The sequence below is a fragment of the Podarcis filfolensis genome (assembly GCF_964270895.1).
Source record: "Podarcis filfolensis genome assembly, chromosome: 16".
Classification (NCBI taxonomy): Eukaryota; Metazoa; Chordata; class Lepidosauria; order Squamata; family Lacertidae; genus Podarcis; species Podarcis filfolensis.
In genome coordinates, this window is record NC_139620.1 from 11,488,480 (window position 1) to 11,503,499 (window position 15,020).

The 15,020-nt window shown below is 50.7% G+C and overlaps 1 protein-coding gene across 1 annotated transcript in view; it reads right to left on the reverse strand.

The window, feature by feature from the left end:
* CCDC88B (coiled-coil domain containing 88B) overlaps nucleotides 1-15,020 on the reverse strand; it is a 32,643-nt gene that overhangs the window by 5,715 nt on the left and 11,908 nt on the right. The window contains exons 8-21 of the mRNA XM_083590957.1: nucleotides 14,653-14,777; nucleotides 14,067-14,148; nucleotides 12,308-12,466; nucleotides 11,584-11,730; nucleotides 10,760-10,898; nucleotides 10,497-10,666; nucleotides 8,389-9,267; nucleotides 6,469-6,593; nucleotides 5,829-5,952; nucleotides 4,725-4,865; nucleotides 4,383-4,544; nucleotides 2,946-3,223; nucleotides 2,019-2,162; nucleotides 951-1,137 (exon numbers count right to left, since the gene is read on the reverse strand). Coding sequence (XP_083447083.1) covers nucleotides 951-1,137; nucleotides 2,019-2,162; nucleotides 2,946-3,223; nucleotides 4,383-4,544; nucleotides 4,725-4,865; nucleotides 5,829-5,952; nucleotides 6,469-6,593; nucleotides 8,389-9,267; nucleotides 10,497-10,666; nucleotides 10,760-10,898; nucleotides 11,584-11,730; nucleotides 12,308-12,466; nucleotides 14,067-14,148; nucleotides 14,653-14,777 — 2,862 coding nt within the window. The remainder of the gene's footprint in view (nucleotides 1-950; nucleotides 1,138-2,018; nucleotides 2,163-2,945; nucleotides 3,224-4,382; nucleotides 4,545-4,724; nucleotides 4,866-5,828; nucleotides 5,953-6,468; nucleotides 6,594-8,388; nucleotides 9,268-10,496; nucleotides 10,667-10,759; nucleotides 10,899-11,583; nucleotides 11,731-12,307; nucleotides 12,467-14,066; nucleotides 14,149-14,652; nucleotides 14,778-15,020) is intronic.

Sequence of the window (15,020 nt, forward strand, 5' to 3'; positions counted from 1 at the left end):
TATCCATATTGGATGTAAGCCCTCAAAAACCTAAATATTTCATGCAATTTCATGTGGCCATCCAGACCCCTTTATATGGCCCTTGCAACTAGGCCCAGAGGCAAATTTAGGGCAGTGTGATCAGTTCCACTGCACTGGGCGCTGAACCCAGGGGGCGTAGCAGGGTGTTGCAACTATGGTAGTTAACTGAGCAGAATGGAAGGCAAAAGGTAATGGAGGTGCTGAATTTTGGCCTTGAATTTGGAAGACCAAAGCCTGCCCCTGCTAGGCCATGCCCACTCTCCGGGCCACTCCCCTTGCTGGTTCTGCTCTGCTCCTTCCTCAGTTTCATTTTTGTCTGCCTGGAATGTGCTCTTGCACTGTGACAATGCTTCTTGCTTGCCTGTCTGCACGGAGGCTGGAGAGATGGGTGGCTGTAGAAACTGCTGACTTCTGCATGGCTGGAATTGTGGCTACTGTACAAAGGGCAACAGCCTCGTCCATTAGTCCACCTATGTTTGCCCCAGCCCCACCCACGCTAGGAATTCTAAGAAACCCCCAAATCAGTACTGTACAGTTTTGAAAAGTTCAATCCTCCATCTTGATTCAAAATGGCACCCACCCAGCTATATCCAAACACAGGAAAACCTGCTCCTTGATCTCAGGAACCATCATTTGAGATTTGGTTATAATCTAAGAGGTGTCCAAATGCAGAGAATGAACTACTTTTGAATAGAGGCATTCCCTCCTGTGGGTGAGACATTGGGGGATGCCTCTTTTTAAGAAGATGCTGGCTGCAACATATGCCTGCTTCACGTGAAAGTAGCAAAAGGTATTCCCACATATTATAACCAGCATTCTCAGTGGTTAGAGCCAACGAACAGCTTTCCCACTTGATCTGCTGCAGACATGGACTAGGCCAGAAGATGTGTGTGATGTGTAAGGGGAGGGGATGGGGAGGGTATCCTTACTTCACACTGGGTGCTCAGGCGCCCTAGTGCCGTGTCCAGTTGCTGGTTCTGCTCCTTCAGGGCGTTGCTCTCAGCCTCCAGCCTTGCATGCTCCAGCTGAAGGCTGGTCACCCGGTTCTTCATTCCTTGGAGCTCCCCCTGGAGGTCGTCCCTTTCGCGTTCTGTCTGGCCCAATGCCTGCTTCACCCTGGGGAATCATAGAATCATGCAATTGTAGAGTTAGAAGGGACCCCAAGGGTCATCTAGTCCAACCCCTGCAATGCAGGACTCTTTTGCCCTACGTGGGGCTTGAACTCGCCACCCTGAGATTGAGTCTCATGCTCTACCAACTGAGCTATCCCAGAGTAGAAGGCTGGGAGTGTCACAGAATGCTTGCCATGTACAAAGGAAGTCCTTGTCCCCTTGGCCTCCCCAGTGGTGGGGAAACTCAGGTCTGGGGGCCAAATGTGGCCACCCAGGCCTCTCTATCTGGCCCTTGGAACTCTCCCCAGACCACGGCCTGTGCTGGCCCCGCTTCCCACCTTCCAGGAGTGTTTTTGCCTGCCTGGAATGTGTCCTTGAACTCTAATAATGCTCCTGTCTCTCCTGGATGGAAGACAGAAAGGAATAAGAGAAAGTAACAGTAAAATTTACATCCATTGCCCCACCCACTTTTGCTGCTGCCCTGCCCACCACTGGAATAAGGCCCTCAGAAAGTTCTCCAGCAGGAAATGCGGTCCTCAAGCTGAAAAAGTCCCCTGCCCCATGCCTAACCTCTACCCCAGTGCTATTCTCCATAAATAAACTGCAATGACTGATAGTGCCCTAGTGCCAAGCTCACCCCATTTCCTCAGTACTGCGCAGGTGTAAATAAAAGATGGTGGTCAAACAGGTCACCTGATGACATTGGGAGATTCGGCAATTGAAAGGTGGGTGGCTACACTTGGCCAATGAGGGTGAAGGGGGAAAGAGCTTGGCCTGCTAGCCAGATCCAGTTGTCCACCGCTACATAATAAGTATCGGCAGGTTTGGGGCGTGCCCACAAGGGCTGGCTCCCACCTCTACCCCTGGCAGGCACACCCTCCTTACCGCTCGTGCTCCTCCTTGAGGTGGCCATGCAGTGCTGCCAGCTCCCGGTGCTGTCGCTCGGCTTCCTCCAGCCGCTCCTTTTGCCCCCGAAGTGCTTCCTCCCGCTGCTCAAGGCCAGTTTTCTGCCCCAGCAGCTCGCTGTGCCTGTGGGAGGAGAAGGCTGGGTTTGACAGGCAGTTTAGGAAAAGGCCTTGTGCTCCCCACAAAATGAAAAACCACAGGAGGTTATGTTGCTTCTTGTTATTTCTGCTCAGCACTCTGGTTCCAAACAAATCGTTCTCTCACGTTCTCCTAAGCCAGGGATCAGGGGAATCTGTGGCCCTCCAGATGCTGTTAGGACTACAACTCCCATCATCCCCTGCTGGCTGAAGGGGACTGATGAGAGTCCAACAAGTTCTCCATCTCTGTTCTCAGGGGATTAGACAAATTCATGGAGGATAAGGCTATCAGCGGCTACCTGTTATTCATAATGATAGGTTATAAATATAATGAACATGTAGTGTTGCCTGTGGTTTAGAGCAAGGATGAGGAACTTCAGGACCAGGGGCCCCACGCGGCCCTCCAGACATCTGTATCTGGCCCTCAGGACTCTCCACACAAGCCACACCTCCTCTCCAGCATTGCTCCACCCCCTCCTCAAGGACATTTCCCCAGCTGGAACGTCTCCTCAAACTGTGATAAATTGGCACATCTAGAATATAGCTGAGTGTATGGAGGTGAAAGTCACATAGTTCAACCCACTTTTGGACCATCACTGGCCCTAACCTGCCTCACAGGGCTATGGTGAGGATAAAATGGGGAGAAGAAGAACCACATACATCACCTCAAACTCCTTGGATGAAAGGTGGGATATAAATGTAATAGAGAAATAAATAGAAATAGACCGTCCCCCACCAACAACTTACAGATTCTCTGTCCCAGATTTACCTGCCCTGCAGGTCACGGTGTTCCTGCTCCAGGCTACGCAGCGCCCCCTTGAGGCTGGCATGTTTCCCCAGCAACCCCTCCAGGTCAGATCCCTGCCTCTCGTGCAGCACTGTCAGGCGGTCGTGATCACGCAGGAGGGCATCGTAGCGCCCCCGCCACTCCTCCCTCTCCTGCTGGGCACCCCGGGCTTCTGCCTCCAGGACGGACAGCCTCTGCCGCAGCTCCAGGAGCTGGGATTCCAGTAGCGTCTTCTGGGAACGCAGAGATGCTGCCTCCACCTGCCAGGATTGCAACAGGGATATGAGAGCGAGAGAGAGAGAGACGGACACATTGTAAGCTCCTTGGGGCAGGGAGATTTAATCAATCCAATGACAATTGCTTATACAAGTAAATTCAGCTGATTCACTCTCTGTTAAGTATATATAGAATAGCAACCTTAGGCTATGTACACAGCATACATTTAAAGCACATTTACCTCCCCAAAGAATCATAGGAACTACAGTTTGCCCCATCAGCTAGCAGAGGGAGGAAGAACAGGATGCTATTCGGGATTATCATGGAGACGCTTTCAGTTACAACTGACAAATGGATAGTTGGAAGTCACTTTTATTCATATTTCTTCTCTTTTGCTTTTTGCTTTTATTATACTCATTTATTTGCTCCACCCCCCCTCCTTTTAGCCTGAGAGTGAAAGACATGTTGGATATTCTGCTTGAATCCAAGGCTGTGGCTATGGGAGAAGCAAGACTTTCTGAGGTGTTAATGCTGTGAGCCCCTCCATCGTAGGCTCAGGCTGTATATATGTGTAAATAAACCATATATAATAAAGATATGTCTCCGAGATACATAATTCCAAAGGAAATACAAACCCTGGGTAAGCGCCTGGACCCCCTGGAATCTTTCACCGCTTGAAGACAGGGGTGGTGTGCGGCATTATTATTACCATTGATTTTTTAATCGTGTTATAAACAACTGGCTCACGCCAATTTTCACATGAAGTAATTAAGAACAATTTAAAATGCAAAAAAGCCAATACATTCAGAACAAAACCCTGTCTAAGTAGACGCTTGTGGTGAAGACCCATTTATTCCACTGGGAAAGCCTGTTGGAACCAAATTGTATTCAGCTGCTTACAGAAAGTGCAGGTAGTGGCTTACCTGTTTTATCACAACAGGGATGCTATTCCACAGAACCAAGGCAGCCACCCTAAAAGCCCCGCTCCAAGTTACTACAGCGGGAGCTTCTGAGATCTTTGCAGCAGAAATTATCCCACAGACAGCAGCATCTACTAGGTGTGTAATATATAAGTCAAGGGTCTGACTCTGTGTAATAAGGCTTCTTCCTATGCTCCATGGACTTGAGAAGGTGGGAAGACCTGGATCCGTGTTCCCAGGAATCAGCTTCCATCCCAGGGGCAGAAGAGGCAGGGGTGCTTACCTGCAGCTCGCTGTTCTGAGCCTGCCACCTCCCACTTTCCTCCTTCGCATCGGAGCTTTGGCCCCGCAGCCCCAGCAGTGCCACCTGTAGGCTGCTGACTTGTGAGTCCAGCTGGGCGAGACGCTCGGTTAGTGCCGATTTCTCGGCCTGCAGAACGGCGTTCTGTAAAGGCAGCACCCGGGTGAAATTGGTATGGGGTAGCAAAGTTGGAAGGCCTTCCACAGCTGGCTGGGGAGGTGCTCTCCCCAAAGACATATAGCACTGGACCAGGACCAGAACTTCACTGATCTGGGGCCCTCCAGAGGTTTTGTACCACAACTCCTGTCGTAGCCATCTGCTCACCTTGCGTTCCACTTCAATGAGTCTCACACTCAGGGCCTCGTTTCTGGCATTAGCCTGGAGTGGCAACGGGTCTGGGTTATGTTCACTCTGTCCCTCCTGGGTCACAGCCGGCTCCTCCAAAGGAATAAAGCCACTTTTTGCCTGGGGAGAGAAAACAAAAGTCTAGTTTTGGGGAACACCAACCTCTGTGCCTGAGGGGAATTGCGCTGCAGTGGTTGAGGCCTGGGCTCAGGCCCAGCCGATACCCACACACAACATCCTCAGGAGCTGCCAGGGCTCCATAACTGGGCCATCAATTGGCCGCAGGTAGACTATCTGAACTTGGCAGCTGTGTATCATTTCAATTTCCTACAATGATCCCATGACAAGGGCATTGTGGGATATTGAAATGGTGGCTCCAAACCACCCAGCACACTAAAACCACAGAATGCCGTCTCTCCTTAGGGCAAGGATGGGCAAACTTTTTCAGAATGAGGGCCACATTCTCTTCTGGGCAACCTTCTAAAGGCCATATGCCTTTGGTGGGAGGGGCCAGGAGCAAAAGTGGGCGGAGCAATGCATGTAAATTTTCCCTTTGTACAGTAGGCTAGTTTCTACACTCTCTCACACACATCCAGGGAAGCTAAGAAGCATTATCAGAGTTCAAGGACACATTCCAGCCAGGCAAAAGCACTCAAGGAAGGCATGAAACAAGGCTGGTGAGGGGTGTGGCCTGGGAGAATGGGTGAGGCTGAGGAGATGGTGTGGTCTGAGGAAAGCCCTGAGGGCCAAACAGAGGGGCTCAGAGGGCCACATTTGTCCCCTGGGACTGACTTTCCTCACCCCAGCTGTAGGGCCCCCTCAAACCTAGAATGAGACAAAACAATGTGGAAACAAGAGGTAAAATAGATTGCACCACTTCAGACTGTAGGTGGCAGGCTCACATTTTTTAATGCTAACCTGCACTGAAGACGTATTCAAAAGTAGCTTTCCCCTCTTGTGGTGGTACAGTCTACGCTTCTAAACTCAGAACACTACCACCTCATTCTGTTGCTCATGTAGTCCAGGTCTAAGGGCACGAGCCCAGAAGTGCCCTGATGAAAGGACACTTTTCCAAGTTCTCACCTGATAGTTGTTTGCGTGTTGCTGATTGAGGGCACGTAGTTCCTCAAGCTGCCTCTTGAGTGCGCTGTTTTCCTCCTCCAGTTCCATCTTCTTCCCATTAGTAGGTCTCTTTTGGTTTTCCTCACTATAATACCAGGAAGACAGGAAACATACATTAATCCCAGGGCTTGCCAACATGGTACCCTCCAGACATGGGGTATACATTTCCCATCGTCCCCAGCCAGCATGGCCAATAGCCAGAGATGATGGAAGTTGTAGTCCAAAATTCCCTTCAGCCCAGTCAGGACAGCCAATAGGGATAATGGGAGTTTTAGTCCAAAACATCTGGAAGGCACCCTGCATTAATTATTATTATTATTATTAGGGCTTTTTTTTTCAACAAGCAGGGAGCCACTGCAGAAAAGGCCCATTCTCATGTTGCCACACTCTTGTCCAGAGGGCCTCAGAGGATCATCACAGTTTCCAGGTCGGTTCATATGGGGAGAAGCGTATGAGGCATACTAGTTTCACTTATTCAGACAAGGGATAATCCACAGCTGTCCTATTCAGAAATTGGCTGGGAGAATTCTGGCTTGGTATGCAAAGAATTCTGGACAGTTGAAAACCCTAGCTTAAATTGTGCCACCACTCGGTAACCTACCTGTGGTGCTGCTGCCTGCTTTGCATCCCAGCCTGTGGGCTCTCTTCCTTCTTCAGCAGCTGCTCCTTCAGCTGAGCCAAGACGGCTTCCCTCTCCTTCCCCTTTGCCTTCTCCCTCTGGAGCTCCTGCAACAATTGGCATCATTTGAAGGGTGAGAAATCGAGGGGGTTTGGGGTCTTTGAAGCAGTTTCTTTGCACTGTTCACTAATACCTTACAATGCATACCTGTCACCTTATGTCTACGGTTCAAATGTATTGTTATTTTAATATGTTGTAGTTTCTACATCAGCATTACTGTTATTATTATTAAATGGGCTAGGGGTAAGTGAGGTTAGGACTGAGGCCTAAAAAACATCCTCACTTTGTCGATTACGTTTATTCAATCCGGCCCTGAACCCTGGATTAGCCGCGGAGAACAAGGGCGTGGAGTTCCACCCAACCAAATTGTTGCGAAGCTGGTTTGTGAAACAGGGCAACTCATAGTTATACAGAACTCACTCCCACAGGAGGCACTAATGGCCATTAATTTAGATGGCTTTGAAAGAGGATTAGACAAATTAGCAGAGAAGACAATTTATCAATGGCTACTAGCCGTGCAGTGGCGTAGCGTGGGGGGTGCAGGGGGGGCCAGCTGCACCGGGCGCAACATCTGGGGGTTAGGGTTAGGGGGTGCAAATCCACGGGTTAGGGGTGCAAATTACTAGCCTTGCCCCGGGTTCTGACAACCCACGCTACGCCACTGTAGCCGTGATGTGTATGTTGTGCCTCTACAGTCAGAAGCAGTGATGCTTCTCAGTACCAGTTGCTGGAAACAGCAGGCGGGGAGAGTGTTCTTGTCCTTGGAACCCGCTTGTGAGTTGGCCACTGTGGGAACAGGATGCTGGACTAGATGGGCCAAGGGCACAATCCAGCTGGTTCTTCTCACATACATCTATGTTCTTAACAATGAGTCAAGCAGTGGTACTTCATAACAAAGTGCAGGATATAATATGCATTTTGGACAACAGTTGTGCGAACACAGATTAAAAAGCCAGGACTGGAAGCAAAGCGAGTGCACGGTAAACACAGCCCTATTTGCCCACATTATTTTGCAAAAGGATCAGCAACAAGCAAAGGCTCAGTCTGTGGTCCACCAGAAAGTGGTACAATTAATCTACTTGGCTTTATTTTATAAAGCCTTTGCGGCTGTTCTTGTCCTGTAGTGCCCTCTAGCGGGCAAAGCCAAACAATAAAACACTTAACATATGCAAGCAAAGTATTTTAAACTGGCAGGAAACAATGCCAGGGAAATTTGGAGAAATGTTGTGTGTATGGCGTGCACAACAATAAGGCGGCTACTTACACACTGCCAGAGAAGAGGAGCACACAGATCTCCATGCAGTTTGCATGTGCTAACTTGCTTGTATCAATAGATGCATATTGAGAAATAATCTCACTGTAGCAGGGAACATGACTGACCAGAGTACACACCATCCATTTAAAGCACTGTTATGCCACTTTTAACACACATGCCTTTGCCCTAAAGAATCCTGGGAACTGTAGTTTGTTATGAGTCCTGGGAATTGTGGCTTTGTGAGGGTAAAACACAGTTTCCATGATTCTAGAGGGGAGGGGGAGCCATTTGTTGTGCGGATGTGACCATTGGCGGCAGAGACAAGCACCAGAATGTTCTCAGCGGAAGTCTGGGAGCTGCCATTTAAATTTCCCCACAGGGCCCCAGACCAAGTGTTACTCCTGGATATTGTGGGGTACTTAAAAGGCAGCCTGATGGGGCAGGGATTTATTTTTTTTACTTACTTACTTACGACATTTACACCTGTCCCTTTAACTTTTCTTTAAGGAGCCTCAGGGACAGGCTTGATCCCAGCTCTTATGTTTATACTTGCTTGACCCACAAAACATATCCAGTTTCTCTTTTACCTCCTCCAGGAGGGCTGAAGCCTTTTGCTTGGCGTCCATTTCCTTCCTCAGGTTTGCTTCCTTCTGCTCCAGCTCCCCGAAACGCTCCCTCAGGCTGCTGACCTCCGCCGCCTGCTGCCGGCTCTGGGCCTCGAGGTGGACGAGACGCAGGCTCTGAGCCGCCAGGGCCTCCTCCTGGGCCTGGGCCTGGGCCTGGAGGCGCCGGTTGTCTTTCTCCAGCTGCCGCCGCAGGTTCTCGGCCTGGCTCAGCATTTCCTCCAGAGCCGCCTTCTCGGCCTCCGCCTGAGCCAAAGTCACCTTGTGCTGCTCCAGGCTGCGCTGCAGGGCCTCCAGCTCCCGCCGGGCCTCGCCCAGCTCCTCCTCCGCCTGCCGGGCCTTCTGGGCCAGCTGGGCCCCCTGCAGCCGCTCGCCTTGGAGGCTCTGCCGGGCTTCCCTCAGCTCCAGCTCGGCTTGGGTGGCTGCGGCCTGCAAGGCCTGGGATCCGGCCCGCAGCGCCTCCTGCTCTCGCTCCAGGGCCTGGGCCTCCTCCACCAGGCGCTCCGTCTCCGAGCGCCACCCCTCACGCTCTCGCTCTCGCTTCTCCAGGAGGTCGGCGTGGGCCTCCTGCAGGCTCCTCAGCCTCTCTTCCAAGCCCGACGCGCGCTGGGACTCCGCTTCCCTCAGCTTTTCGGCCTCCCTCAGCGAAGTCCAAGCTTCCAACAAGGCCGCCTCCGTCCCTGACACCAGAGCCTCGGTCTCTTGCTTCGGGCCCTGGCTTTCCTGCCTTTCTGGGCCCAAGGCCTCGCTCTCTCGCCACTTCTGGGCCTCTGGCAAATGTTCTCCAGGGTCTGAGGCCTGCTCGCTTGCCTCTGACTGCACCTCGCTTTGCAGCGCTTTTAGCTAGAAAAGGCACATAAAAGGACAGAAGTTATTAGCACAGTGGGACTGCCAACCATTTCGGGCCAGTGGGCACGCTTGGCATTTTGCTAAAGGGCTGTGGGTGCCTGCCACAAAATGGCTGCCGTTAAGGTGTGGCACAGCACAAAGTGGCAGCTCTGGTTTTTTTATGAGAGGCCAAGCTGGTGCACACAGGAACTGAGCAGGAACAGTCTATTGTGCATCGTGTATTTCTGAGATACTGGTGGGCATATCAGTGCCCATGAAAGCTGCAATGGCAATGCAGTGGCGTAGCGTGGGGGGTGCAGGGGGGGCCGGCCGCACCGGGCGCAACATCTGGGGGTTAGGGCAAATCCATTGGTTAGGGGGCGCAAATCCACGGGTTAGGGGGCGCAAATTACTTGCCTTGCCCCGGGTGCTGACAACCCACGCTACGCCACTGTGGCAATGGCAATGGTATCTGAAGAAGTGTGCATGCACACGAAAGCTCATACCAAGAACTAACTTAGTTGGTCTTTAAGGTGCTACTGGCAGGAAAAAAATTTTTGTTTTGACTATGGCAGACCAACACGGCTACCTATCTGTAACTGGAACTATGGAAGGCACCACATTGAGCCGCATGAAATGGAAATCCATCAACCTTATCTGAAGAAGTGTGCATGCACACGAAAGCTCATACCAAGAACTAACTTAGTTGGTCTTTAAGGTGCTACTGGCAGGAAAAAAATTTTTGTTTTGACTATGGCAGACCAACACGGCTACCTATCTGTAAATGGCAACCCCTGTTAGTGTGCCACCTGGAAATTGTCCCAATCCCCATTCCTGTCTTTAAGAAACAACTCTCCCCATATTCCACCCCCCTTGCCCCACCATGCCTGAAGATCAGCCAGGGGAGGCCCCGTTTTGTGGGCCTCTTTTATCAGAAACTCAGTTGATGGGCAGGGACTTTTCTGCTGTGGCACCTTCTGTACTTAAGTCTCTGTCAGTGGAAGCCCACTGCCACTGATTTGCATCAACTTCTCAGGAAACAAAGCGTTCAGGGTGTTGGTTGTCCAAATTATCTGAGGGAACAGGAAACTGTCAATGTGTCTGGGGTTAAATGTCATGTTCTCGAGGGACAGAAGGAGTTTTCTGAAGGAGCAGGGACTGTCTTGTTTTAGTTGATTATAGGTACAGTGCTCTGGGAGGCTTTTCGGCTGAAGAGCAGGGTACCAAATGCTCTAAATAAATACCTCTCCATCAAGGACTGCGTTCTTTGGTTCCAAACTCCTAGACTTGCTGGGATCCTCCAGGGCCTGCTGAAGCCTCCTGCGCAGATCCTGGTTCTCCCTCTCGAGGGTCAGCAACCGACCGATGTCCTCTTTCACCTCATCACTCAAGAGAATAGGCCTTTCAGAAGGACCTAGAGAAGCAGATGAAGGGGGGGAATACATTTCTGCTTCTAGAATGACTCTGAGGATCTTGCTAGAAAATGGAAAGGCAAGGCCACACTCACCACCTGGGGCCCAGTCACCTTCTAGTTCTTCCGCACGGAGAATGCTGATGGGCTCCGCTAAACTTCGCCTCAGCTGCCTCTCAAGAGCCATGTTTTCTCTTAGAAGCTCCTCTGTCTGCTGGTAGAGCTGGTCCCGTTCCTGTATACAGAGTCTATGCTTAAATTTCATGGTGCTGTACAGTATTTCATGGATATCAATTCATTGTTAAATTTCTTGCTGCAGTTCCGGTCACCTCACCACAAAGAGTTGGAAAAGGTTCAAGAAAGGGCAACAAAAAATGATCAAGGAGATCGAGTGACATCCCCATGAGGAAAAGTTATGGCATTTGGTGCATTTTAGTTTAGTCCTCCCTGCTGAGTTCCACAAGGGGCAACGCAAGGTTTTATGTTGTGAGCCGCCCTGAGATCCACGGATGGAGGGCGGTGTACAATTTCAATTGGCAGCAACAACAATAACACCACGGAGGTTGAGGAGGAGGAAGCTGACAGGCACTGCCACCCTCCGGACTGGATGTAAGCAAGAAGGCAGGCAGGTGGAGGATTGAGGGCAGAGCGAAATAATAATAATGATCTTATTATTTATACCCCGCCCATCTGGCTGTGTTTCCCCAGCCACTCTGGCCTGCTTACAGCACATTTAAAATTGTAAAACATTAGAAATGAAAAAATTCCCATACAGGGTTGCCTTCAGATGTCTTCTAAAAGTCAGATAGTTGTTTATTTCCTTGACATCTGATGGGAGGGCGTTCCACAGGGTGGCTGAAAGTTTTGGGGGGGCATCGCCCCATTTGCCCATATGAAGCAGCTTCCCCTGGGTCTCTCACCTCTTGGGCCTCGTTCAGGTAGCTTTGCAGGTGCAACTTCTCCTTCTCCAGCTGGCTCAGGTGCTTCCCCCGGGCGCGAGCAGCCTCCAGCTGTCCTTCCATCATGGCCTTTGTCTCCAGCAAGGCCTGGGAAAACTCGCGCTCCTCCTGCCCATCCAAAGCAGCTCATCAAACACCACAGCCAGATCTAGGCTTGAGGACCCTTCTTCCGCCCTGTGTCAGTGCCTCCCCCCGCTGCCCATGCCACTCAGGTTGACTTAGCTGGCAGGGGCAAGTGACAATAAAGCTCCAGGCAGCTCCCAGTGAGAGTCTGGGAGCCACCATTTTAAATACCCGCAATGCCCTTGGCAGAGCTTTACTCCTGGGCAGGGGTGAGGAATTTGTTCAGCATCAGGGCTGCATCCTCTTTGAGGCAACTTTTTGGGGCCAAAGGTTAAGTGGTCAGAGCACTTAATGCAAACGTTGCCTTCATAGAGTAGGTTAGTTTCTATGCACATGCATAGTCCCTCTTCCTGGGAAACTCTGGGAATTGTCATTCCACGAGGGGAATAGGGGATTGCCTACCAATTCTCCACACCCTTAACAAACTACACTTCCCAGAATTCTTTGGGGGAAGCCATGTTGAAAGTGGCATTGTAGTGATTTAAATGCGTGGTGTAAGTGTGGCTGAAAGGACACACACACTCCCCTTTGATAACTGATCATGGCCAGTTGTCAACCTTACCTTCAGCTGGGCACGGCACTGCTCCAAGGCAGGCAGCCGCTCTCTCAGGGCTGCCAGCTCCGCCTGAAGCCGCTCTGTCCGCAAGGCCTTCTCTCGCAAGGTGTCCAGCTCATCCCGGTACAGCCCAGCCAGGCGGGCCTCGCCTGCCAGTGCCCGGTTCTGGTGAAAGCAGGAGAACAAGTTAGAAACAAGTGGCATGGAGAGTGGCAGGTGAATTAGGCACAAGGAGGCAAAGGTGTATGGATAAGTCACCTGGGGTTGCTTGGACTCGGGATCCCAAGAAATGCTATTTTGTCCCTGCCAGAGCTGCAGCCTCGCAGGGAGAGGACTGGGGAGGGGGCTGGTCCCCTCAGGTCTATTCTAGGCTGTGGGTTGTCTATGTGGCACCCACAGCTGCCAGTGTGCCTGCCAGTACCTCCTATGGCACCCACAAAACGTCTCACCAAATATCCCCTTAAAAATCCACAATACATATTCTTCCTGCTCAGTTTGCACTGACTCAGCCTTTCCTTCATTGAACACGTCCCCTTAAGCATACCCACATTTAATTGGATGCCAGGACTGGATCCTCCACCCTCCTTTCCATTCTGAAGAGAGGTGCAAAGAAAGCTTCTCTCTCTGCGAGTGGTGGTGGCAGATGCAGGTGCCTTTTCTACCATTGATGGGGCAGCCAATGGAGGGGCATCCCCACACCATTTTGTTCTCCTCACCCTCTTTTTTCTGTCCTGTAAGACATACCATCCAACTTTTCCCATGTCACAATCTTGCTCCCCAAAAGTGCTTTTTCGTAGCGCGAGAGTGGACAACATTGCGGCACCCAAAATGGCTGCCGCGACCTTGCACAAAAAACAGGATATCCCTTTTTTCCAGGACGCTTGGGTAAGTTAAGATGCGGCAGTCATTATGCCATGCCTGCACAGCAGACTTTTTACGTTATGCTGCACCATGCCCCCACAACAGCCATTTTGTGACTTGTGCTCACAGCGCTTTCTTCAACTTTTAATATGTGCCCAGTGCTCTCTACTCGTCCTGCCCTCAATAAGGTTGCCAACTTTTCCAGGCCTCGTTCCTAAATGGTCAGCTTTTGTTTATTAAAACAAGGGGAAGAAGGCACCAGGGGTTACTCCTGCTGGGCTTTTTCCACTGCCCTTCCCATCACAAGGCCAGCTATCACCAGCTGCCCTGAGGGAAGGATGACACCATCACAAGGCCCCCCAGCTGAGTTGCCCCCTTCACATCTCCCACCAGCTGCCCAGTGTGAAGGACCCCAGTGACCTGTTATATTTTGGTATCATTTACTACAAGCGTAATAATGTCTTTTGATGTAAGCCACCTCGGAAGGATGTGGTTTTGGAAAGGCAGGAAGTTATTTACTGAAAGTATTTATAACCCTCTCTGCAGCACGGAAAGGAGGGGCGGTTCTTTGAAGTGGCTTGCAGTGACCAATAATCAGCAGTTTTCAAGCTTGTGATCTAAAAGACACGACACACAAGGAAAAGGGGAGGGAGGAGGAGGAAAATCAAACCCAGGCACCAGTTCTTAATTACAAAATTCCGGCTTCCTGCAGTTGTTCTGGACTGGATGTTGGATGGGGCCAGGCTGGTCTCCCCCCTTGCCATGAAGCTCTTTCTGTGAGGCAGGGGGTGCAGCCTCCTAGCGGCCCTTGATTCTGTGGCCAATAGCATAGGCCAGAGTGTGCACCTTCAGCTCCTCAGTGCCAGGACAACTCCAGCCTTCTGCGTGGCTTTTTTAGCAGTACCTCCTGCCGCATCTTTTGAAGCTGCCCCTCCAAATCCTTCCGTTCATCTTCTTGATCTAACAGCTCCTCCATCTTCTCTTCCCTGGGGGTGGGGAAACAGCACAGTTTTGTTTTATTTATTAATAAATAAAAATATGAGTTTTTATTTTGCAAACGCTCTAAGAGGAAAACCATACGTCAGATTTCTGGGTGAGTTAATGAGCTAGATTGCGTATTACCGCTCCAATACCACCGTGACCACAAATCATCATAAATGCACAATTGAATTGATAGACATCTGGAAGGAGCTCAGAGTAATCAACTAAACGCTGTGCCCCCAGCATAGAAATAGGAGTCAGCCATATTTTTTCCAAAAAAAAGAAAACATTGTTTGGAACTTACATCAGATACCCCAAAATGTTCATAGGAGATAAAAGCGTTCTGTTGATGCCCTTGCAGAGTTAGGTGGGGAAATTGAAGTGGGAGAATAAAATCCAACCCCCCTATCTTCTCTAGAACTGCTGTGGCCCCCATTGTTTTTTATGCCCCACTGATGCCCACCCCCATGCTTGGTTTTTTTTTAGATGTCTGCCCCACTTCCACTCACAGCTCGTGCTGCAGACGCCGCACCTGGGCCCGAGATTCAGCAAGCTGCACCCCAAGATGTTGACGGTGGCCCTCCAGGGGGGTGACTAGGGGGCGTTCCTGTTCTTGCTGCAGTTCCCACAATTTCTGTAGAGGGAGACAGAGTAAAGGATGAATCCATGTGGGTAGAGTGTGGCAGGCAAATGTGGCCCTCCAGGCCTGTTCATCAGGCCCTTGGGACTCTCCCCAATCAACATCACTCCCTGAGTGTTTTTGCCTGGCTGGAATGTGTCCTTGAACTCTGATCGTGCCTTCTGCATGAGTGGATGGAAGTTAGAGAGGGGTGTGCCCCCAGTCATGGCTAGATTCAGGGTGTCATGTGTGTTTGAT